This window comes from Coffea arabica, chromosome 3e, assembly GCF_036785885.1.
Source record: "Coffea arabica cultivar ET-39 chromosome 3e, Coffea Arabica ET-39 HiFi, whole genome shotgun sequence".
Lineage (NCBI taxonomy): Eukaryota > Viridiplantae > Streptophyta > Magnoliopsida > Gentianales > Rubiaceae > Coffea > Coffea arabica.
In genome coordinates this window covers 4,196,952-4,220,664 of record NC_092315.1, presented here as the reverse complement: position 1 = coordinate 4,220,664, position 23,713 = coordinate 4,196,952, and the positions used below count along the sequence as shown (strand labels likewise).

Below are 23,713 nucleotides of genomic sequence, written 5' to 3'. Positions count from 1 at the left end.
CGAAAAAAATTTATTAAGTAATACTTTTTGACTGCTATTGGAAATTACTTGGTGTTTAATATATTAAATTGTGGCGAATTATACCAAACATTTGTTATAAATTTATATTCTCACAGATACTGTTTTTATTTCTTAATGTTCAAAAAATGTTTATTTTAATCATGCACGAGTTGTTAGACTAATATAAGAAGATATTTTAGAAAGCTCTAAAATGTTCAATGATCAGACTCTAGATGAAGTCATTCTTATGTGCAATTGATTTTATAATCCTCATGGATCATAACTAGTGAATCTTGAAAAATCAATAATGATTCTATTGATCAAATTTACCTAATTTCCAAATAAGCGTAGTCCGTAAAATTTTCAGTTTCCATGAATTGAGGCCCATTAGACTGTTCAAAAACATGTTCTCAGTAATTTACTCGGCAAGAAAGATTACAACATCCAATATTTGACGGGAAATCCTCTAATTTGCAATGATTTTTTCCAGCTGATAGCATAGTAAAGATCAAACGCAATTCAATGAGAGACTAACGTAGAAAAATTGGTTATGAAGTCATCACTGTGAGGTTTACCAACTGAATCTTGGAAAATGCCTCGAGCAATATTTACAACAGGAGCTTCAGTCTCCTGATAAACATATCTCACGTAAAAGAGAAGGGGGGAAAAGGGAGACTTGCGGTGGATGCTGAATTTTGTCACATACACATCTACTTCCTCTTTCTACCAAGAGACCTGCTGGCTGGAGCAGCGACTGATTTACTGGCGGGAGCATCCTTAGAAGTCCCAGCCTCTTCCTCTGATTTGTCTTCATCACTTCTTTCATCAAAACTCTCAGTTTTGTCAGTCGATTGTTCCTCCTCTTCTTCTGGTTCAGCCATCTTCTGTTTTGAGAGCCGATCACGAAGCTCTCTGAGTTTCCCTTTCTTTGAGTTCAGAACTCCCAGAAACTGTGACACAGAAAGAGGCTATAGCATCACCAACATTTTTTAGGAACATCTGATCATATCACACAGAAATGCATGCGCTTTTTTCTTTTTGTAATCATACACAAATCATAATCAGCAAAATGAAAGAAATCAAACTATGTTGCATTCCTTTGTAACTGCCAATAAAGCCTAACACAATTGGGATGAGCTATTTATAGGAGGTCAGGATCGCTTCAGGCCTCATTTTTGCTCAGTCACATGAAAAGGATGGCTTTTGTGGAAGAATATACAGACTCCCACAGATTGTGTTTGCTATAGACAACGGAAACAAGTGAACTGTATCTATTCAAATGCCATCTGGGAACATGGCATCTAGAATAAGTATTCTCTTTTGGTTAATGGACATGTAGAAAGAGTTTCGATTAATACCGTTGTTTGTTTATTCTTAAACCATTTCAGATTTTACCTTCTTAAAATAAGCATTCTCTGACTATTTCTCAAGTATTTGCTTTGCATAAACTTCCTAAGGGAAAAAAAATTTATTACCATACTGAACGCAAGGCAGCAGGAAGGTCATCTGTTCATAATTGTTACTCTCAAGGCAAGAATGAATGAAGGGGAACGTGTGTGGTGCAACTTATCAGATATGACAGGCAAAAGAATAACCACACAAGTATCCATGCACCAAGCACCAATTTAAAACTGGAAGGACAAAGCGAAGGTGGTTAGATTAGAAACAAACCTTTGCGTAGATTTCATTTTCAAATTCTGCCTTCTCAAGACTGAGTTTCTCACTTTGAGCTAAACATTTTTCAGCTTCCAATTTTATCCTTTCAAATAAGTCAGTTTTCCTGACAACTTCCTCCTATTACAAAAAGATCATGAACCATATAGTTAGTGGAACAGAAAAAAATTACAAAGGGGTACCCTTCGCACAGCTTTATCCACAAAGCAAGAAGTCGTAAGCTTGGTTAAGACAACTAGGCTATAACAAGAATCTTACACTCAGCCGTATATTTGCATCCATCAGAAAATCCAAGATATCTGCTGTGGTTTTCTGACTATTTGGTGATGGTTGACACTTCCATCGCCACTCCAGCTTCGTCCCTTCCTTCTCAAATGTCCATGTTAACTACATAGTACATCACAAACACAAATAAACATCGAAAATTCAATACTAGCAGAAATTTATATACTACACAATAGAAAGGACAGCAGTAGCAAAAGATTTTTAGTCTTTCTCATTAAAAACCATTAGAGTATCATTTTTCAGATTATGCAAGTTATTCTAACAGGACAAAAATTCCAGCTTTTAATCCCATACATACAATTTCCCTGAATTTTCAACTAATTATCATCTAACAAGGGATTTCACTTTTTTTTTTTTTGCAATGATAAAAATTTCAACTTTCAGTTAAAATGCATTAAAAAAAACCCCCAATTAAAGTCCTCCCCAAGTTTAAGTTTCAAGTACAAAACTCTCAATTTTCACAAACAATTTCACATCATTGAGCAAAGGGCCTTATATAAGTTAATAGACTTGTAATCTCAGATAGTAATTTTAACTAAACGAATAAAAACGGACCCTTTTGAACCCGCTACCAGCGTCCGAGAAGCCATAAACGGAGCCGGGATGTTGAAGCCCCAAGTATTTCTCAGCTAAATCAATGTACTCCGACACCGGTTGGTCCCACTGAGACGCCCTCTCTTTCACCTCCTCCTCCGATGCTTTAATCATTCAACGAAAACCAAAACAAAAAAAAATCGCTGCAATTAATGATAAATTAAACTTGATATTGCAGGACTAATTGATCATTTTCATACTAATTACCGATGCAAATCCAGGCGTCGCGGCCGTCGGTGATGGCGAGGTAGAAGCGGGCGGAGTACCATGTGCCTTTGACGAAGATGGATTCGGAGGCCTCTCGGGGCTCCGAATCATTGCTTCGGGTTGGGATTTCTAGCTTCAGGCAAGTGTGTCTGGGGGAGTCATCCATTGGAACTTGAGGGAAGTGTCTCGGTGAAGCTTTCTCGGAGCAAAGAAGGACTTCCCGCCTTATTATAAACCGTTTGCAATTTGCGTAAAAGAAAAAAAAAAGGAATTTTGACTTTAAGATATAGTACTTTTCTATTTATATTTTTTTAGTACTCTAGTCAAGGAATAGAAATGGAGTCAAATTATAATTTTACAATTTTTGAAAGGATGTAGACTCTACAAATTTGGTCCAGTGGTCATCACCTCTACGGGATAGCTCGAACGGTCCGCTCCCCCTCTTTAGGGTATGGCGGTCATCCTGACTTGTCCAGGTTTCGAGTCCCGCTGTTAACGTGTTCGGTGTGGAGTGGGGCCTCCTCTTCCGGATCACAGGAGATTAATCGGGTCTCGTAAGAATTGATCCGGACACCCTTGTGTTGACAAAAAAAAAAAAAAAAGTACACTCTAGCTTGAAACGAAGGAAAGGCAAGAAATTGGTCCTCTCTAACGATTTTTCAACAAGAAATGTTTATTAGAAAAAAGATTCAATATGAGTTTACCTTAACGCTATCGCTCTGAATTGAGTAAGTCCACAAGGACAAAAATTTCATACAATTGTATTTGATGAGATTTTATTCAGCCGTTATACATGTTTAAATTTTTTGTTCCTTGCTGGACAGATGAAAGCGAGTTCTTGTCCCTGATGCCGACCGTCGCCCGTTCAGCCGCCAACTCCTATTCCCATTTTTGTTAGTTGTTTACAAATTAGTAGTGAATTATTGCCACTCCTACTTTATCTATCTAGGAATATAAAGAGTAGTAAAGCAGCAGGCGGGGTAGGTGGTGCCGGCTTTTTTTTTTTTTTTTTCAGTTAGGGGTATTCGGGCTTACACCCGATTAGTTCCCTAACCCTGAGGAGAGCGGGCCCCACCGATCTTCAGGAAGATACCCCAGGCTGTCCAGCTTCGGAATCGAAACCAAATACCGGTGCTAAGAACGCGGAACCCAGGACCGGTGCCGGCTTTCAAATCTCAAATTTTGCTTAGGATTCCCCAACAGTAATTCATCACTTCTACATTTACACTTTACACTTGCATCATGAATGTTGTTGCTTGAGACTTCTATGTCACAAAATTCATCCAACAAAGTCATCATGTATATGTTAAACCCCAATATAATAATGAAACTGGTAATAAATAGTTAGTGGATTTACCGTTGTTAAGATGGAATTCACGTGTTGATATTTTTTAAAAAAAATATAAAGTTAAATAGAAAAAAGTATATAAACACAAGATAAGATAATAATAATTATCAATATGTACACTTACACACGGTTTATTAGATGTGATTTCAATGTCGTAATGATTGTCCAACGAATACTACTCATTAGAAAAAAAATTCATAGTTAATTGCAAAGGGCATAGGATAATGAACTTGATAATAATAATGACTCTTATAGATAACGACATTTTTTGGCCTAGACTTTTAATTTATGGGATTGATTGATGGCTCTGTACAGTAGTCTTACCATACATGCTAACAAGGCCTTGTTACCACCTAGTTAGTGTTGTTTTCTAATCGGTCCACAAGTAGTGCTGTTAACGAGCCGAGTCGAGCTCGAGCATGTGATAATCGAGCTCGACTCGAACCCCTAATCGAGCCAACTCGAGCTCGCTCGATTAGTAATTCGAGCTTCACAAACTATTCGAGATCGACTCGATGTGCTCGGTAGAAAACTCGAGCTCGAGCTCGAACTCGAGTTCAAAATCGAGTCGAGCTTATCGAGCTCGAACTCGAGCTTGTCGAGCCTGTAGAATATCAAATACACAATTAAAATGACGCTAATACCCTTACTATTCAAGCAATTTCGAGTTCGAACTCGAGCCTATCGAGCTTGTAGAGTATCAAATACATAATGAAATGACACTAATACCCCTACTATTCGAGCCTATCGAGCTTAAACGAGCCGAGCATAGCTCGGCTCGTCTATTAAACAAGCATCAAGTTAAACTCGAGCTCGGCTCGTTTCTCTCAATAAACGAGCCGAGTCGAGCCCTTATCGAGCCGGGTCGAGCTCGGCTCGCGAGCTGCCCGGTTCGATTAACAGCTCTATCCACAAGGAAACTACAAGTTCAAATACTAGAACCTAACCTTACTTGTCCCTCTATCGGGAAGGAGGACAGAAACGATCGCAGAAAGCAATCGTTCTTGAAGATTCATTGTCACGATTTGATTACTAATATATATATATAAGATTGAGAGCGCATCTTATACATTGCTTTTTGCATTATGCGTGTGACTCATAAAATTTTATTTTATAATTACATATTGTTAAAAATAAATTATATCATATACATATAAAATTACATCTTATGTATTTTACACAAAATCCACCCGATTTTCTGACACTCGGTCGGCCCCGTGTCCACTCTCCCAGCAAGCACCTACTCATTTTATCTTTTCTTTTTTGTAAGGGGGAAAAGCGCAGCAACGGATCTTCTGTCCCACATCTTGTGTCATTCTCTGTCCCATTTTTTATTATATTGCTATTTCTCCTTCATAAACATCATGTTTTAATACTTTTTTGTTTTCTTAAGATCTAATAACTATTAATTGAGTAATACACAAAATTTAACAAACTCAAAAAAATCAAAATGCATAAAAAATCTCATTTTTTATGCATTTTCTGCCGTATTTTTTATTTTTCTATTATATATTACTTTTTTGAAGCTGTTGTATTTATTTTTTACTTAATTAATAGTTATTGGATCTTAAAGAAACAAAAAAGAATTAAAACATAATGTTTATGAAAGAGAAATAACAATATAATAAAAAGTGGCACAGAGTGGCACAGGGTGTGAGATAGAAGATCCGTTTGCGGGGAAAAGACACTATGCCGTTCATGTGGCTTCTGACGTGTTACTCCACAATCTGAACATTTGTGTTTCCTTTTTTCGTTGCAGAGCAGCTCAAACTGCACGCTAAAATACAAATCCTAAAAGCACTCCACTATGTATCAAGCATGATAAATACGTCCAAGCCAGATGACACTATACACAGCAGTCTAGGAATCCACGGATAACAAACATACCATGAAAATCATGGCTATGAGATTCTCTATCTACACTCTTCTTGTTCTTTCAGTATATTTCATCTCAAATTGCCCTGTAAATTTAGCTCACAGAAATGAAGATGACCCTACAATCAAGACCATGGAGGAGTTCTCTGGCTACCCAATTCACGAATCCCACTTCTTAAACTCCCTATCTTCACTCTCAGTGGACGCTGAAACTCTGCAGAAGCAGGTATGTACAAGAAATCCCAGATACGAAATTTCAATCATTTTTTGTCTTCTGAGTTGTTCTAAGTTTTGCAAAGATTGTATTTGACTTGTGGGTTTTTTGTAAACTTTAGTTCATCAATGATATCCGACTGGATTCTGTTTTTTTTTTTTAATGCTAAAACTGGAGTCCCTTTGATATCCACAAAGGATTCTCAATCCGGGTAAAGTTATATTCTTATTTTCTTATTTAGCTTTTATGCAAAATCTGTTTCTGAAAGTGTACAGTAAGTAATACGCTAGAAATTTTTTTTTTCTTTTGAACTGCTGTTTTATGTATGATAAAGGCGATACTTGTTTGACTGCTTATGTAGGATAAAGATTGAATTTTGAAGGATGTAAGATGCTTTGCTTCATTTTTGCAAACCAAAAGCGATGTATCTGTAATCTTAGGTGCTAGTGCATTCACGTGTATGTCTGACTATGTGCAGTAGATGTTTTAGTGGTGGCACTCAATTTGGAATCAAGCGGTTCTGATGGATGTTATATGAAAAGTGAAAGATGGAGTTTTTCTTAGCTTGAGTTATGTGGATCATCTGTAAATGTTTGAATTTTGATTCTTTCTGCTATTTCTTGCAAAAACCAAGGAATTGGTAATTGCCTATTGTCATCAGTATCCTGACTTCCCTATGTTAGATTCGTAATGCAAGCATAGCCGTGCACATGTGCTTGGTTGTTTCTGAGAGAAATAGAATTTACAATACACTTCTGTTTTTTTTTTTTTTAGATTGATGAGCTTTCAAGTTTCTCGGATTCACCTGCACCATCGGTTACTAGGATCCTGTACAGTGAGAAGGATGTATTATCAAGAAGGTAAAATCAGAAGCTTATCTGGCCATTTTGATTGCAATTAACAGTTAAACACTACAGCTTGAGGTGATCTCCTTAATTGAACATCTATTGCTTCTTAAATGATTGATTGTTTGATAAGTGTATTTTCCAATGCCTTGTCTTACTCTCTCACGAACCTGTTTGTCTGTCGACGTATATTTTTCTGTGACCTCCTTTCATGTAAGGTAAAACTGAGATTGTAGAGTATAGCGGAACGAGTCTCTAGAATTGTCTTGTCTACCTCTCTTGTCTGCCTCTTGCCATTCATAGAAAAGGTGGTTGACTGCCAGAATATAACATAGTTATTTGGCCATGCAGGTATATTAAAAACCTTATGGAAGCCTCAGGTCTTTCTGTCAGGGAGGATGCTATTGGGAACATCTTTGGTCGGTGGTGAGTTACAACTTTGTTCTCCTGGTAATCCCATTTACAGGAGAACATCTCAGTCAATAGACCAATGTTATGCATGAGGACTCAATTGGATGATTGTGAAGTGTAGAGCTAATACCTTGTCTTTTCAAAATCTTGCTTTATTGCATAGCCAACGCATGGGTTAGTTTCATTAGTTTATAGAAAAGTCAGACAATACATATCTCACTTTGTGGGAAATGCTTTTAGATATTAGACATTACAGGTCTCAATTCTTTTGTCATCATCTTTCATCATTGTCTTTCCTGTGCATTGATGTTTACTTTTGTACGCCTTTTAGGCAAATCCAAAGTTGAAGTAAATCCTTGTACAACTACAGCCATACATTTCTTCCACTTTTTCCTCATTCTGAGCTGTAGGATAAAATGGTATTATCGATGCGAAAAGCAAACTTCTGGAATCCCTTTTACCATTTGTAATGTTGAAAGAGACATTTGTTTCCAATTGATCTCTTTTTGTAACTTTTTTTTTTAAGAGAAGGTACTGAAAATTCAAAAAGTGATTGAATAACTTTTGAACTATTTAAAAAGATTATCTGTGAGTATTTGGTGAATTATGGTCCATAAGAAAGAATAGTTGGCACTGACAATATTTAAAACAATAAAAGATGAAATCACTTCAAAAATTGTATAATTGAAATTATATTGGTGATGTTAAGTTCCAAAATTTGAACTTTAAGCATCATCAACTCCAAACTTCATATTTATAGGGTGAAGTGATGATTTAAGAAGAAGAATTCTCAATTTTGCAGAATGACGTTGGTTGTTAATGTAAAAAAATTTTAACCTGATTGAAAATTGCTTTTGTAATAATCCCTTGTTCATTCTCTTCTGCTTGTTATGTATGTACTTTACCCAAATTGGCATTTGATTTTTTTAGGACTGGTTCCGAACCTGAGCTTGCTCCAGTTTCAACAGGTTCTCATACTGATGCAATACCATATTCTGGGAAATATGATGGGGTGGTTGGCGTGTTGGGTGCAATAGAAGCCATCAATGTTCTAAAGCGGTATGCAGACTAAATTGGCTTGACTGACTCTTGTTAGCTCTCTTGTGTTCTTAAACTGTAACATGGCCCAAATTTCAAGATCTCTATACTTGGCTGTATCAGTACATCTTTGGCTTGCTTTTGATTTATTGGCAGGTGTTGGCTAAAAGTTATGTGTAAGGAAATGTCAAGTCCTTTGTATTCTTTTCTTCAATTAAAGCATTGCCAAGGATCCATCCTTTATAGGTTGAGGTCCTAGGCATTGGAGGTCCTGGGTTCAAATCCCCTCTGCCCCCCCCCCCTCTTCTTAAGTCCCACCCATCCGCTGCTGAAAATAATTTCAAAAAAATCAAAAATGGATCCAACCTCTATTATGAAAATTTAGAAAACGGTGCAAATGCACAAAATAGTATCTCCTAAGTAAAGCTTAAATCATGAAATCTCCCAGAATGCTGGATTTTTAAGTTTTCTGACGTGGTCTTAGCTTTTATGCGAATTTTTTGAGGAACATGAATTATAAGCATTGGCCATATCATAATAAAGATTTGTTGTATGTATGTCTGCTTTGGGGAACTTTCATTGTCTCTGTTAATGACAAAAGAACAGAGGAACCAGAAAAACAGCAATGGCTTTACTAGAAACTTATCTAAATGGAATGTTCATGCTTGAATGCAGAATTCTTGTTGCATGAGTTCCAAGATTTTCCCAGGATTGGTTCAGCTGATCATGTATTATTGAATAGGACCGAGTTTAATAAGGTCAAAACTGTTAGCTGATTGCAAAGTAGTATACCTGAGTTGGTTGCAGGGGAGTACCTTACGAAGTTTGCAATAGATGTTGTGATAACAGAACGAGGTCATGGTATATGGAAGTTTTAGATCATGTAACTGCTTTGGAGTGCCAAAATTTGGGTGTTGGTTTGTAGTAAGACCATATGGCCACATATATTATGCTAAGAACACGTATCTTGCTGGCATTCTTGTGAAAAGATGTCACATCTTTACCTTTACTGCTTTTGGCTGTTGGAAATCTATTTGTGTTTTCTGCTGATCCAATGTCCATTGGCTGCTTTTGTCTAAGTTTTGCTGTTTATTGGTTGGCTTTTACAGCTCTAGCTTTAAACCTAAAAGGTCGTTGGACGTGATTATGTTTACTTCAGAAGAGCCTACAAGATTTGGAATCGGCTGTTTAGGAAGGTTAGAACAGAATTCAGTTCCAACGCTACAGATTTTGCAAACCTTGAAGTGTTATGAAGCTCCTAGCTTAGGGTTTCTAATATATCTAAAATTTGCAGCCGTTTATTGGCACGAAGCAAGGAACTTGCACAACAGCTTGAAAAGACAGTTGATGGTCAAAATGTTTCCTTCTTTGATGCAGCAAAATCTGCAGGTTACATGAATGTGGAGAAGTTATCCACTGTCTTTCTGGTGAAGGGAAGCTATTCTGCTTTTGTAGAATTGCATATAGAGCAAGGTCCTATTCTTGAAGAAGAAGGTAACCTGGTTCACATATTCTTCTTTCTCATACTATTAACTTGAATGAAGGAGAAATATCTTCCTGATCTCTTTGTCTGTTTCATGATGATTTTAGCAACATCTATTGGTATTGTGACTGCTATTGCTGCTCCTGCAAGTATCAAAGTGGACTTTGAGGGCACTGGGGGGCATGCAGGAGCTGTTCTGATGCCAAAAAGGTATATAGACTTGACCCAAAGTGGCCTGGGTTTTCCATTCTGGTACCTGGCATGTTTCTCTTAAATAAACATCCTTGTGCTATGTAGTATAGCTGTACAAAAATTATTGGATAACATTGTGGACAAGAAGTGAATGGGAAGTGAAACTTGGCTCATCCTGGAGATGAGATTTACGAATTAGATTGCATCGACTTGACCTGTGAGGGTAGTCATTTTATTGTCCTCTTTCAATCTCAGAAAGAATTTAAGTTAGTGTCACTTTGCTTTACTGGTCTTAGTAATTTCCAACTGCCATTTCTTGAAGTGAATGGTAAGATTGTTGTCTGTCTTTGAGATTTTACATGTAGCATCGACAAGAGAAGCTTTTTCTGGTCGAAGGTTTTAGTGCAATTCATGCTTTCCCTTTTCTTTCGCATGTTTGCTATTACATTCTCTTGTTCCTTTATTTTCCTCATGGTTCCTTCTACGAACTATTTGGAGCAGGAATGATGCAGGACTGGCTGCTGCAGAGCTGGCACTTGCTGTGGAGAAACATGTCTTGGAGTCTGGCTCTATTGATACTGTTGGGACAGTTGGTAAGCCTGTATTTTATTTTTTTGGTCAGCAAGAGGGAAGGTCCTCTGTGCTATTTCTTGTTTTGACAGCCAAGAATTTTCATCAGCAAGCATGAGAAACTTTTTGTAAATTTAGCCTAATTGAAATAGAGCAGTTGGCTCCTTCCGTTTCTTACTGCAATCAACGCATAGAAATCCCATGTATACTAAATCTTCCTCTTAGAAAACCAAAAAGGTCTTTGGTTCTACGTGTCAATTTAAATTCTTACTACATTGCTTATGTTTCAAAAGGTATTCTGGAGCTTCATCCTGGAGCAATTAACAGCATTCCAAGCAAATCACACCTGGAAATAGGTAAGCTCCTTGATGAAAGTAATGGGAGCCAGTTTCAGGCCATAAACTATTATTTGCTTTTTCTGGATATTAGTATTTCTGGATGCTGTTGCTGACTAGCACGATTCCTCCTAAATGTATAGGAAATAATGGAAAAGAAAATGAAAGATGAATAGCTCTATTTACTTAAATAACTGGTTTTGCAGATACACGTGACATTGATGAAGAACGGAGAAATTCTGTCATTGATAAAATTTATGAATCTGCTTTAAATATATCTAAAAGGCGCGGTGTGAAGCTGTCAGAATACAAAATTGTGAATCAAGATCCCCCTGCCCTTTCTGATGAGTTAATAATTAAGGCAGCAGAATCAGCAAGCCAAGAGCTGAAGTTGACATACAAGAAGATGATTAGTAGAGCATATCATGATTCACTGTTCATGGGGAGGTAACCGCAAAACCTTAGCAAGCATCAAAGTTACAAAAATTAGATTTGATTCGTAGTTACAAATGCAAAAGATTGACTGGATTATAGACTGATTTAGTCATCTTTACTTCAATATCTTGCTGTCGTGCCAAAACTGAAGTTGAAAATTTCACTTTTGTTGATTGCTGCAAGCATTAGTTAACATAAATGTTACTCTTGCAGAGTAAGTCCAATGGGAATGATATTTATACCATGTTATAAAGGTAGGCCTTTTCTTCCTGTCAGTAGCTGATACCGCAGTATTCCTTTGCATCCTGTCCAATATCATCTCTCTCCTCTTTATTTCTTTGCAGGCTATAGTCACAAGCCTGAAGAATTTGCAACCATCGACCACATTGCTGATGGGGTCAAAGTTTTAGCACTAACGCTAGCCAAATTGTCCCTCTCTTGATGTCTTCAGCTGTAGTTTCGTCTTCTGGCATCAATTAAAGTGTATCTGAAGTATATATGGCATCTAATACTTGAAATCTTGGAATAATGTAATATTTCTTGTGCATATCATTTCCTTTTTCAACTTCCATCAAGACACATTAATCAGTCAAAACTGGCACATGATGATTTAAGACATCAAGGCAGTAGCAGCAAAGCATTTTCTTTTTCTACTTCCATTTCCAGGCTTTTGAGCTTCAAGCTTCTAAATCAATAGCTAGAGATCTCAGAATGGAAACTTGATGTAGAGAAAGTAAAATTATAGGACAAGTAAGCCACTGGATTAAGTTTGATGTGAACAATGGGTTGAGGGGTTGGGGATATAATTCTAAGTCTATCCATCCAATTGGGATATGCTTCCAACAAATAACTTCCCCTTCCATACAGATTGAGCAATTAAACAGCAGTTGGACTTAAATAAGCTACCTACCAATCTACAACCTAAGATTAAATATCCTACGCTACAATAGCAAAGGACTTGTTTTTTTTCATCCTTTTCTTTTAGAAATTTGTCGTCAACAGCAGTCTTAGGTTTCTGCATTCTTGGCCTTCTCCAATACTATTTCAATCTGTCAGCACATGAAAAGAGATATGTCATCATTGGCAAACAAAAAAAAAACATTTTTTCCAAAAAAAATTCACTCTATTGTCTGCTATGAAGAGACATACTAACCCTGGCCTTTCTAACAAAGCGACCATTTGATTCAGCATTGCTGCCCACCGTAGATATCATAACCTCTGTTTTACAATGATAAGACACAGAAGATCAAAGATTACATACGACTAAAAAGATCAGATCATCATCTACTGCACAGAGTTGGGACAGAGCCTCTTACGTACTTTGGTTGGTAGCTAATCCGTTTCTCTTCAAAATCTCAGCAATTATGACAACAGTGGGGATTGCTGCAGTAGCCATGTACAGATAAACACAGGGTTTCGCAATTATTCCTGTCTAATATTAGTATGGTGCATAGGATACAGTATTAATCTAACTCTGGAAATTTATTTCCTGATAATTAAATTTTCATCTGAGACACCAAAACCAAATGAAACCGTGTAGTGTAGTGATTCCTTATTTTTGAGTTTATGTTCTTAATAAAAGCATGTTTTTTCTGATTGATGATGTAAATTAACTGAAGATTTAAGTAAAAGGGAAGTAGATAGATAATACATACCCATTCCCAAGGCAGAAAGCTCAACCTCATCATGCTGCTTCAGGTATCTCTGCAAAAATTTGAATCAACAAATGTATGAATTTGTAGAATTTCTTTTCAACGAAAGCAATGCTAATGTTCTTCATTAATAATACATCCAGTGTAATGGGAAAATGAGCGTTTGCCCAATAAGATTAAACGGAAAACAATGGCTGCATCAAGGATTAAAATCTTTTGTGGGATTGCTTAAAAAAGTTTATCAAACACCTTTAGTGGGATTGCAGAGCAATTAATATCTGTAACAAGAGGAAGAGAAATGAAAGGGAATGGGCTTATGTTTCTTCTTTTACTCGAAAGCCCTTCAAAACGAAAGGAAGATCACCAATTTTAGACTCAGAAAAGCATACAAGTATCACATAGAAAACGATTACTCATGACACAGAAAAAGGATTTCATAATATCAAGAAATATATAGTAAACGAAAAAATGGACCAAGAAAGCAAGATCACATCAATGATGGTAAACAACTCACATTATACATTCACGAAACAAAGATCTTTGTCCCAATTAATAGAACTGAGAGAACCAAGATACGAAAAAAATGGTACATGGTGTTGCGTTCATGCATGCAAATAGAACACAATGGTGAAAACAACATAGAAAAGAATATTTCAATGAAAGGGAAAGCAACAAAAAAAAAACCTTGGCGAGATTAAGGTAGAAGAAGAGGGGCCTCTTGGTATTGGACACTTGAATCCTGTTCTTCTTCTGATTCTGATCCTTAGTACTGTTATTCTCATTAGATTTGGTAGCAGTATTATTCTCCATTGTTGTGGAGATGTTTTTGGTGGTGTCAGTCATTGGCGAAAAAATGGCAAGAAATTGTCCACAATTTTCCTCTCTTCCTTACACACTCCGGATCCCTCTGTCTTTGCTTACTCTCTGTGTATATCTTTTATGTAAGATTATCAGACCCAAAAAGGAAAGCATGCCTGCACATAAATAGCCCGGAAACAAAGGGGTTGTCTTGGACTACAAACTTGACTCGTGGATGATCATCATTGGGTCATTTCAATTGGCAGTTGAATTTCCAAACGGCATCATTTCATGCAGTTGTTTCCTTTGCAAAATTTCAAGTAATTAGTAGCACAACTTGAAAATTTGCCCCAAAAAAATAAATAAAGGTACAACTTGAAATATTCTACATTTCATCCCTGAGCTTTCTTTTGTGCTAGCTAGATGACTAATATATGATCAGCAGCAGGATTTATCAACATTCCAATCTTAAATTACATAAATATGGGTATAAAACCATCTCTGTTTCAACACTTGAGCCCATTGAAATTTTCAGTATGATTTGTGTGTTGTCCATTGAATAATTGAAGGAAACTGCTGTTTCGTGCTGTTTGTTTTAGTTTGCTTCTTTTGTTAAATTTCTTATGAATTTGACGTATTATGTTCATCTAAGCAATTGACATGACAACTAAATTTTGTTCATCATTAAGCTCCTTGCATTGAGGTATACTAGATCACATGCAACAATTTGTACAGCCCAAGAAAGGAAAGTAGAAGATGCAAAGTAGAGGAATTATGCTCATTTTTTGAATGACGCAGATTTATCAATTATCAAAAAGACAATCAGAGCTTATAAACACATGTACAGAACCTACATTTGTACAACTAACCAGCTTCAATCAAACTTCAGCCATACGACTAATCGATTTTGGCCTTCGGATTTGTTCCTCTGACATTGGTCAGAAATGGTATCCTCATGGCAGTTGCATACTTAAGCAGCCCGCTGATTGGAGTAGATGCAGCGGCAATCAAGAAACATATGCCCCATTGCCTAGAATCCAACCGAGCAGTACCTGCAAGGTTCTTCAAAACTTCTACCAACATTCCATGGAGGAGAACGATGAAGCCTATGATTCCCCAGAAGCATTTCTTGTTGTGCATCTCCTGAAAAATTTTCTTCTCTTCAAAAAGCCTGGCATTGACCACTGTGGAAACTTGGCACAGAACATAGGTCGTGAAGATCAGAGTATTCTTCTCATTCACATTAACTTTCAGAATTGATTGGCCTTTAAAATGGATGGCCAGCAATACTGCAATCTGATATATCGCCTGTGCACTTATGCTTCTTTGCATAACATCATTCATCAATGGTTCGTCCCGATCCCTCGGTGGCTTGGACATGAGCTCTTCAGAGGGCTGTTTAATTATCAGAGAAATAGCAGCAAAGAATCCCAGAATTAGCTTGACCCACAGAAGTTGAAAAACTGGATATGGTATTTTACCTGAAGAAATGACTGCCATAGCATCAAAATCCGGGGGATCACTAGGAAAAATGGACATCACAAAGTCCACCACCAGATCAACAAGAGTTGCTGTGATGAGGAATTGAGTATATATTTGGATGCTAACATAGAATCCCCTTCCCCATCTCAAAATGTCAAAAACAATGGACAAATCTTTCTTCTGGATTACAATATTTGAGCATGCCTTGAGGATTTCTGTGCCACCCTGAGTTCCAAAACACAGTCCAACATCTGCTTCTCTTAATGCTTGAACATCCCCCAATCCTCGGCCTAGATATGCAACCACATTGCCTTTCTTTTTCAAGGATTGAACCATAAGGAACTTATCAAAAGGAGTAGCTCCTGCCACAACACGAATAGTATCCAGTTTCTCGATTCTTTCTTCTGAAGTGTAGTTTCGAAACTCTTCTCCTTCAATTATTTCTCCAGGCTGGTTATCAGGCTCAAGTATGCCACTTCGAGAAGCTACGACTGTTGCTGTCAGAATGTTGTCTCCTGTGAGCAATTTTAAGTTTATCCCGGCTCGCTGACAATCTTTTACAACTCTTTTAACCCCATTCCTTAATGGATTTTTAAGCCCAACAAGGCCTAATAACGTTAATTGTTGCTTAGAGAAGTTGAAGTACTCTTCTATCGATGTCTTCCGGTGGGCAAACGCAATGCATCTAAAGCCATTTTTTGTCATTCCTTCGAGTATTTGCTCCAATAATGCTCTTGTAGTTTTATTAATCACATTCACAATGCCAGTGGTCTCATAGTAATGAGAACACATTGGCAAAATCACATCAGCTGCCCCTTTTCTGTGCACATGAATCGTGTTGTCATTGTTTTTGCTGATCAAGACTCCACTCCTTTTGTTGGTTGAGTTGAAGGGTTCAATGACAAGAATTGTGCAGCTTTGCCTCAGATTTTCTTTGTCCATACCGAAATGCCGAACAGCCCAGTCAGAAATCGCCGCTTCAGTTGAACATATTGGAGGTGCAAATGTAGAATTTGCAGAACGAGGCTGAATTGTGTTTAAACCGATGGCTTGATGCAGTAATTCAAGAACGTTTGGTGCAATCAGATTGTGAGGTGCTTCTTCAATGGAACTTAGACCCAGCCAGAACTTTTTCACCTAGTTTTGGAAAACGAAAAAATTATATTAGTCTTTGACTTGTTGCTGGAATATTGCAAGGATTCAAACGAAAACAGACAAAATATTTACTCTTAAGATTTGTGAAGTTACACATAAGATTTGTGAAGTATTCCAGAAAACGATCTCCATAATCTATTTATGGCTACTTTTTAAGTCAAGCTACTAATATATGAGAAACATTGAGCACCCCTCCCCCAGAAAGGAACCACTTCCACCCAAAAAACAATAGCATTAGTGAAATTGTCTGCACGATCTTCTCTATTCTGCTAACTTGCTCAAGTTATTATCAATAGGACTTAAGTAAGAGTAAGACAAATCAGGGAGACTAGGTAGCAGAAGTGTCTAAAAATAGAAGTTTTAGATACAAAGTAGAGCTGCAAAGCGAAACTAGCCCTATCATCAATTATTGTACAAAGTCATGATGGATAATGAATGAGAAACCACGTTACCTCTGCGAAGTATGCCGTCAATGTTCCAGTTTTATTTAAACAGATGGTGTCAACTGAAGCAACTGAATGACACAGAGAAGGCTTTCTAACTAGAACTTTGGCATGCATCAACTTCCTCAGGGAATATGCTAGAGTGATTTTTACAGCCAAAACCAAACCTTCCAGCCCTGATGTCAGAGCAATCAAAGCAGGAGCTGCTAGGATTCCCACAAAAGCAAGCAAATGATCCCAAATCTCCACCTTTTCGTCACCTAATAAGGCCTTATTTCCCTTCTTGTCATCATGGTAAACATTTCCAGCAAAGAAACGACACAAAAACAAGAAAAATGTTGCGAAGGCAACTGCTTGACCTAACTTACCAACTACAGTGGTAAGGTTCAATAACTCGTCTGCATGCTTTCCCTCCATCCATATCACTTGTTGATGGTTTCTTTTGTTTTTCCCATCTGCCGTAACAACAATCCTAGCATAGCCATCAACTACCATACTACCCGAGAACAAAAAGGGATTCTTGTTCTCATGTCCAACTTCCACGCACTCTGATCTTCCATTAACATTGATTAAGTTCTCCAGGTGTAATGAGCTCCCATCTATGAACAATGCATCACCTGGAACTTGATCCCCAGGTTTCAGGAAAACAATATCTCCCACCACAACGCTTGATATTGGGATTTTGGTCCATTCACCGGCTCTCACAACATCTACCTGAGGGGTATAGCTGCTGGTCCCTGAGGAATCGTGGCATTGAGTAATAGGCCAGAAATTAGTTCCAGCTGAGACAATCACAACTGTGAAAATAGCCAGGAGTTTGATCACCCCTTCTGGCCATATCCATTCTAGACCATCTTTTTTTATGCCAAAACCAAGAGAAAGGACCGTAAAAACTACTACGATGATGATCAAGGGGTCTTTGATTGCTTTTACTGCACAAACACAGAAGCACTTGACAAGATTTCTTTCCTGAAGCTGATTCGAATTGGAGCTGAAGATATTTCTTCGGGCATCAATATCTCTGCTGTCGCCACGAATACCATTTTCTGTATCTGTTTCCAGGGCTCTAATTATTGCATCTAACCCTCCAAGATCTTGTAGCAACCTCCTGTTTCTTGTTCTAACCAGTGTAGTGATGCTTGATGGGTCAAAATTAGCAAAACGAGCCGGTTCGATATCCATAACCGTGGAAATTGTGGACTCATCAGAATTTCCTGACATTGTTTCTAGCAAAACCTGCATCACACGGTTTATCGTATGGAACTAATCAAATTATTATCACTTTTTATTTGTTACACTTCTTTCTTCGTTCATTCTTCTCGACATCAATCAAATATTGTTTAAAGTAGCTTGCAAATATATTTTGCCAGGAAGTCAACTAGATGTTTGACTGTCCGAACCATAGCCAGAACATACTTTGGATGTGGGATTTGGCTCCTCTCCCTCATGAATTCTTGTTAATAAATGAAGTACATCTAGATTCGCACTACTAAAAATGGAGAGAGAATTCATTGAAGAAGAGAGGAGTCAAGTCCTAGATGTCGCACTTTGGGCAGAATAAATAATTGCTACGTAGACATGCTTCGGACATCTCCAAATGTTGTTAAATGGATAATTTCATTTTGAAGAGTTGTGATTAGTGGTAATTAAAACCACCTTACAAATGGTTTTAATATCCGATACAACCCTTCGAAACACTTACTATATCTTTTGGAAAGAGGCTTTCTGCATATTTCTAAGGGGGGTAAAAATATGGATATGCACCCAGTTTTGAGAGATTGAGAGAAAAGGTTTGTTACATCTTGAAGGAGATTGATATAATGGTGGGGGAAACTTTCTCAGGATATTGCTTACACATGCATCAAAAGATTCAAAACAAAGCAAATCATTTGAGCGACTTTTCCAAACAAGAAGTTTAACTATTAGTATTTAAGTGGGAAAAAAACGATTCCAATATTAGTGGAAGGAAAAGAATATGATGTGTACCTTGATCAAAGATTGCTGGCAACCAGCAAGCTAGGAGAACATGAGAATTAGCAATTAATCAATAATATGAGAAGGAAAGTGGATAGATTTTTATAGGGATTGGATGCCCAAAAGAGTAGTGGTCATGCTACTTAGTTTTTTGTCATGTCAATGTTTGAAGTCGTCTTTTTTTTCTTTTTTAAATCTCCTCTTTGGCATTTTATATTTTTCTTAAGTAACATAAGAAGACTTTGTGACTTTGGGCGGTTTGAATGTGTAAACTTAGTCATCTAGATTATATAGCATATTTTATGTGACTTGACTCTCAAGACACGAGGAAAAAATAAATCTCAAAGATCATACATAATTTACATCATCTAACACCCTGGATTAAAACGCCATAGGACATGAAAGAGACATACATTTGACTTTTATCATTCAGAAACATAGAGTCGTAATTTACATTCTGGATTTGAATGCCACAGAGCATGAAGCAAAGAACATAAGCTTGTGGTGTCAGATGAGTGACAAGTAGTATCATTCTTTTCGAGTGGCATATCATTTGGAATTGGATAATATGTGGATTAACCTCTAAGGCTCTGACCAAATAGATTACAGCTACTCATTAGTGAATAATAAATGTTCAAAATATGTACTCCTCCACTAGAAGTCAAAACCCTTATATTATTAGCATTTTTGTATGGATGAAGGTTGGATTACGGTGGGTAAAGAGAAAGGGGATTGTAGGTAAGTGGTTCTGATTTGAGATCTATCATTTCAAAAGAAAAAAAAAAACTCATTTGTATGTGAGATAGGGAACGAAACCTTTGCCCAGTCGTTTTAACATTTTATATTGGTTTATCAACTATTAATCCACAAGATTCTTGACTTAAAGATCTACACCACAAACTTCATGATGTCCATGAAAAGTGTATTATGAGCAATTTAAAAAAAAAAGTTTGAAAAATGTTATTTGCACTCTATTCTTTTGTTATTTACACTATTATTATTTATTTTATCATATAATCTAATAAATAATAATTATATGATTTTTATAATGATAATGGAAGTGCGATTCACAAAAAATAAAAATGTAAATAAGATTTCTTTAAAAGTTTTCTACAATTTCTAGAATGGTGCTCGCTTGGACCCATAATTGGTTTGCCTGGGCCTAAACATGGGGTCCAAAAACATGCACCAGGCTTGAGCCATGCATAATATTACGGGCTCATCAGTAAGACTGTAAGACCTTGAATCTGAAGCCTCCACTTTTGGGCTCTTCTTTTAGTTGAGTATTTCCTTCCCTACTTTTGTCTTTATTCTTTCATTAACCTAATGTCTGCAAACTTCATAATTCAATTTTTTTTTCTGCGACTATAACTTTTGTATAATCTAATCTATTTTATTCCACATGAAAAGAGAGGCTAAAGAGCCTATATAATGGACTAGCAGGTTTACGAATCCGACTAGACAAAAGAGGTTCAAACCCCCGACCTACAGGTCAAAGAATGACTTAATCCCTTTTTGGTGGCCACTGAACCAAAGTTCGGTGATTCATAATTCAAATTATCGACAACTTACATTTTAATGATATGCTAATCGCGCACACGCACACGCATATATATATATATATATAATAAAATAATGTTCAGTTCTAGTTTTGGGAGATTGTTGAGTTGGCTACTCTAACTTTCTGTCAAGTGGACTATTTATCTTTTCGCCACGTCAATGTCTTTATTGTTTTTTTTTTCTTTTTTCTATTTTTGTAACAATTAATTCCCTTCCTCTTTTACTTCTTTATTTACAGCATGGTATCTTATTTATAGTCAATTTCAATAAATCTACTAATGACCTATCTTATACAAATTTCTATTAATTGTACCCTCTTTATTTTTTGCCAATCAACCATTAATTACTAAGATTTGGAATCTTTCATTTTTTCCTATTATCCTATAATTCCTTATTTATAGTAAATTTCAATTCATTAATTCCCTACTTTATATAGGGTTACATTGATTATTTATTACCATTACTGAAATATGGACAAAAATTATATATTTTTTTCATTGTATACTTCTTTATTTGTAACAAATTTCAATCTATTAATTCCTTACTATATATATATATATATTGATTATATCTTTCTTTATTTTTTTTCTTAATTTTCTTCAAGTAAGTTTACTCTATTTTAGAGGATTCACCTAATATATTCTTGTGCCAAGGTCCGAAAGTTGCCTCCATGTTCAACACGCAACACGCATGGAGAATCTTGAGAGTGGGACATGGGAAGAAGGATCTATATGTATCCTTCGGAGATAAGGTTGATTATCTGATGCGTGATATAAAGAATGTGGAAGGGTTGGTATAAGCATATCTCCCAATAATTAATGAAATTGGTTTTTGTTTAAGGTGCATTCTTGCTTGTTTAACACTTCCATTAACCATTCCTCACCTTATCAAAGCACACATATCCATTGATGGGCTCAAAGCAACCTTTTTGGTCTGCCCATAAATCATTCTTCAAAAACTAATTAAGAGACATAGAATGTTAGTTACCCTTCAATTAATTCGTAATTACAAGAGTAACCTTGTTAATTAATAATGACATGACTGCATGCCATATTTACTTGTTCACTGCACCCAGCTCTTGTATTTGTTGCGGCTTAATTTGTATGGCCTTGGTTTCCTTTTGTTAGGTGAACAAATAATAGATTAATTCCTCAAAAAAAATAGATTAATCTAATTTATACCGACAATGTATACATTGTGCTAGATTTTAAATTTAAATACAAATTGAAGTTAATTATTCTATGTCCAAACCATCTAGTATATATTGGGCTTGGGTTTTATCCCAATAAATGACTCGTGGGATAAAATCCAAGCCCAACGGTATATAATAATTGTCATTGTAAGAAAATTAATTCATAAAAATTGTATTAGTTAGTGTAAGAAAAATTAATCCATAAAGAATTGTATCAGTTAGTTCTGTCTAAGCTGCATAAATTCAGTTAGTCCATAATTTGGGCCATCATGCAGCAACCTAGGGCGATGTTCTATGTTACGAATAGGGGTGCAAACAAGTCGAGTCGAGTCAAGTTTCGATCTAATCGAGTCGAGACTCAACATAATTTTATTTTTAAAAAAGGAATAAAATAATAATTTTTCTTAACAAATAATAAAATATTAGAGATATATATGTGATTTTACTATTAAAATAAATATATATATATATATATATAATTGAGTTCGAGCTAGCTCACGAGTTAATGAATTTAATATTTTTGAATTCGAATTCGACTTAGTCAGCTTGAGTTTACCTCGACTTCGATGTTGACCGAGCTCAAATCGAACTCGGACTCGAACTGTTCTATTCATTTGCAGTCCTAGTTGCAAACGAGAAAACCAGCTTGCAAACGAGAAAACCAGCTAATTATGTTTGCATATAAAACCTTGCTATGCTACACCTTTGTTTGTTCTCAAGATCATCCCAAAGATAAATAGCAAAAAATAGGTTTATCCATAACTTAGTTACATGAGAAAGTGAGATTCTGGATATCTTAAACATGCAAACATGGACAGTCAAGTTCTCAGAAATTTATGATTCAAGATTGGGACCAGCAAGGAGGTTGGAGGGTCCAAATTAGTCACAACTTCTTTGATAAAATGGATTGCATACTTGTTGTTGGCTTAAGTTAACAGGGCAAATAGGGTATAGGAATAAAAATAGGTTGAATGTAAAATTGTATTAGAGGGTGTTAAGACATTATCAAAAGGTTAAACACTATTAATCAAAGATGGGGCCTAAGCTATAATTGGTGCAGCTTTCTTTGTCTCTAATCATGTTTCAGTTGGGACTTAAACGTCATTTTGCTGTAATTGCAGAACATTAAAGTAAACTGCTTCTACTCCTACCATATATTGCATGCAAAAATAAGGAAACAAAAAAGATTATACACGTTCTCTTTTTATGTTTCCATCAAATATTTTGAACCCAAGAAAAATCTTCGTAGACCTAAAGATCCTGTGTTAGGTTGAGATGCTAGTACCAGACTGATTACGTACCACATCCATTACTTGTGCTCTAATATTTGGTGCAATAATTGTTTGAATTTGCTCATCGAAAAATACATATTTTAGAGAAGATTTGGGATATCGATCCATAAATGAGTGATAGTTCTTCCTAACCTAAAGCCTCTCCAATTAGAGAGGGTAATCATATATATTGAGCATCCATCATTCAAAAAATATCTCAAGTTTTAACAAAATTTCAACGTTCTAAACGAAAGAGCTACGAAGGAAAAATATCTCAAGTTTTTTTTTTTTTTTTTTTTTTAACTTTTTTAAGGGAGACTCCAAGTCTTACAAATGCAATGGAGAGGGCTTGTAAGAGTCGAATTAGGGAAAGACAAAACTATTTTCATTTTTATGCTTGTTTGGTAAAAAGACTCTTTCATTTTTAGAAAAGAAAAAAAAAGTATTTATTGGAAGCTATTGGCATTATCCATGAGAATAAACAGTTGATCAACCGACCGGCAAGAAAACATAGGAGTTCTTTCTTCGAAAGAATAAAAATTGCATGTTGGAAACTTAAAGACCTGTGTTATACATCTAAACTACTCAGCACTCACAGAGAAACAAAGAAAAAAAAAAAAGATAAAGTTCTCCTAACCATCATTCAAGAAAATAAGAAAATAAGTTTACAGCTAAAATTT

General features: G+C 36.2%; 3 protein-coding genes and 1 long non-coding RNA gene across 6 annotated transcripts; 1 reads left to right on the top strand and 3 right to left on the bottom strand.

The window, feature by feature from the left end:
* Positions 1–523: 523 nt before the first annotated feature.
* Positions 524–3,024, bottom strand: LOC113734229 (DNA repair protein XRCC4). The gene is made up of 5 exons (XM_027260640.2): positions 2,761–3,024; positions 2,515–2,657; positions 1,933–2,061; positions 1,672–1,794; positions 524–950 (listed from the first exon to the last, which is right to left on the bottom strand). The coding sequence occupies exons 1-5, from the start codon at positions 2,924–2,926 to the stop codon at positions 711–713; spliced, it is 801 nt and encodes a 266-aa protein (XP_027116441.2). The 5' UTR covers positions 2,927–3,024; the 3' UTR covers positions 524–710.
* Positions 3,025–5,846: 2,822 nt separating this feature from the next.
* Positions 5,847–12,053, top strand: LOC140038888 (ureidoglycolate hydrolase-like). 2 transcript variants are annotated; one of them, XM_072084460.1, is made up of 12 exons: positions 5,847–6,209; positions 6,972–7,057; positions 7,394–7,468; positions 8,384–8,512; positions 9,601–9,687; positions 9,786–9,985; positions 10,082–10,184; positions 10,668–10,759; positions 11,030–11,092; positions 11,278–11,518; positions 11,720–11,760; positions 11,851–12,053. In XM_072084460.1, exons 1-12 carry the CDS (start codon positions 5,997–5,999, stop codon positions 11,946–11,948), a joined length of 1,428 nt encoding a protein of 475 aa, XP_071940561.1. In that variant the 5' UTR covers positions 5,847–5,996; the 3' UTR covers positions 11,949–12,053. The 2 variants fall into 2 exon arrangements, with proteins under 2 accessions (XP_071940561.1, XP_071940562.1); XM_072084461.1 differs by lacking the exon at positions 7,394–7,468 and having other exon boundaries at positions 5,857–6,209.
* A 609-nt stretch (positions 12,054–12,662) lies between these two features.
* On the bottom strand, positions 12,663–13,403 carry LOC113734889 (uncharacterized). Its single transcript, XR_011842183.1, has 3 exons — positions 13,162–13,403; positions 12,827–12,889; positions 12,663–12,724 (listed from the first exon to the last, which is right to left on the bottom strand). It is a non-coding gene; the product is annotated as an uncharacterized lncRNA (long non-coding RNA).
* Positions 13,404–14,720: 1,317 nt separating this feature from the next.
* Positions 14,721–19,123, bottom strand: LOC140003818 (calcium-transporting ATPase 12, plasma membrane-type-like). Of its 2 annotated transcripts, XM_072084459.1 has the most exons (3): positions 19,023–19,123; positions 17,046–18,272; positions 14,721–16,575 (listed from the first exon to the last, which is right to left on the bottom strand). In XM_072084459.1, exons 2-3 carry the CDS (start codon positions 18,255–18,257, stop codon positions 14,854–14,856), a joined length of 2,934 nt encoding a protein of 977 aa, XP_071940560.1. In that variant the 5' UTR covers positions 18,258–18,272; positions 19,023–19,123; the 3' UTR covers positions 14,721–14,853. The 2 variants fall into 2 exon arrangements, with proteins under 2 accessions (XP_071940560.1, XP_071940559.1); XM_072084458.1 differs by lacking the exon at positions 19,023–19,123 and having other exon boundaries at positions 17,046–18,978.
* Positions 19,124–23,713: the final 4,590 nt, after the last annotated feature.

Coding starts and splice junctions, on each gene's coding strand:
- LOC113734229 (XM_027260640.2), bottom strand. CDS start 2,926: ATGGATGACTCCCCCAGACACACTTGCCTGAAGCTAGAAATCCCAACC. Junction 2,658..2,760: donor CGACGCCTGGATTTGCATCG/GTAATTAGTATG, acceptor GAATGATTAAAG/CATCGGAGGAGGAGGTGAAA. Junction 1,795..1,932: donor ATGCAAATATACGGCTGAGT/GTAAGATTCTTG, acceptor TTTTTGTAATAG/GAGGAAGTTGTCAGGAAAAC.
- LOC140038888 (XM_072084460.1), top strand. CDS start 5,997: ATGAAAATCATGGCTATGAGATTCTCTATCTACACTCTTCTTGTTCTT. Junction 9,688..9,785: donor GGAATCGGCTGTTTAGGAAG/GTTAGAACAGAA, acceptor TAAAATTTGCAG/CCGTTTATTGGCACGAAGCA. Junction 11,519..11,719: donor GATTCACTGTTCATGGGGAG/GTAACCGCAAAA, acceptor TTACTCTTGCAG/AGTAAGTCCAATGGGAATGA.
- LOC140003818 (XM_072084458.1), bottom strand. CDS start 18,278: ATGCAGGTTTTGCTAGAAACAATGTCAGGAAATTCTGATGAGTCCACA. Junction 16,576..17,045: donor TGACGGCATACTTCGCAGAG/GTAACGTGGTTT, acceptor TTCCAAAACTAG/GTGAAAAAGTTCTGGCTGGG.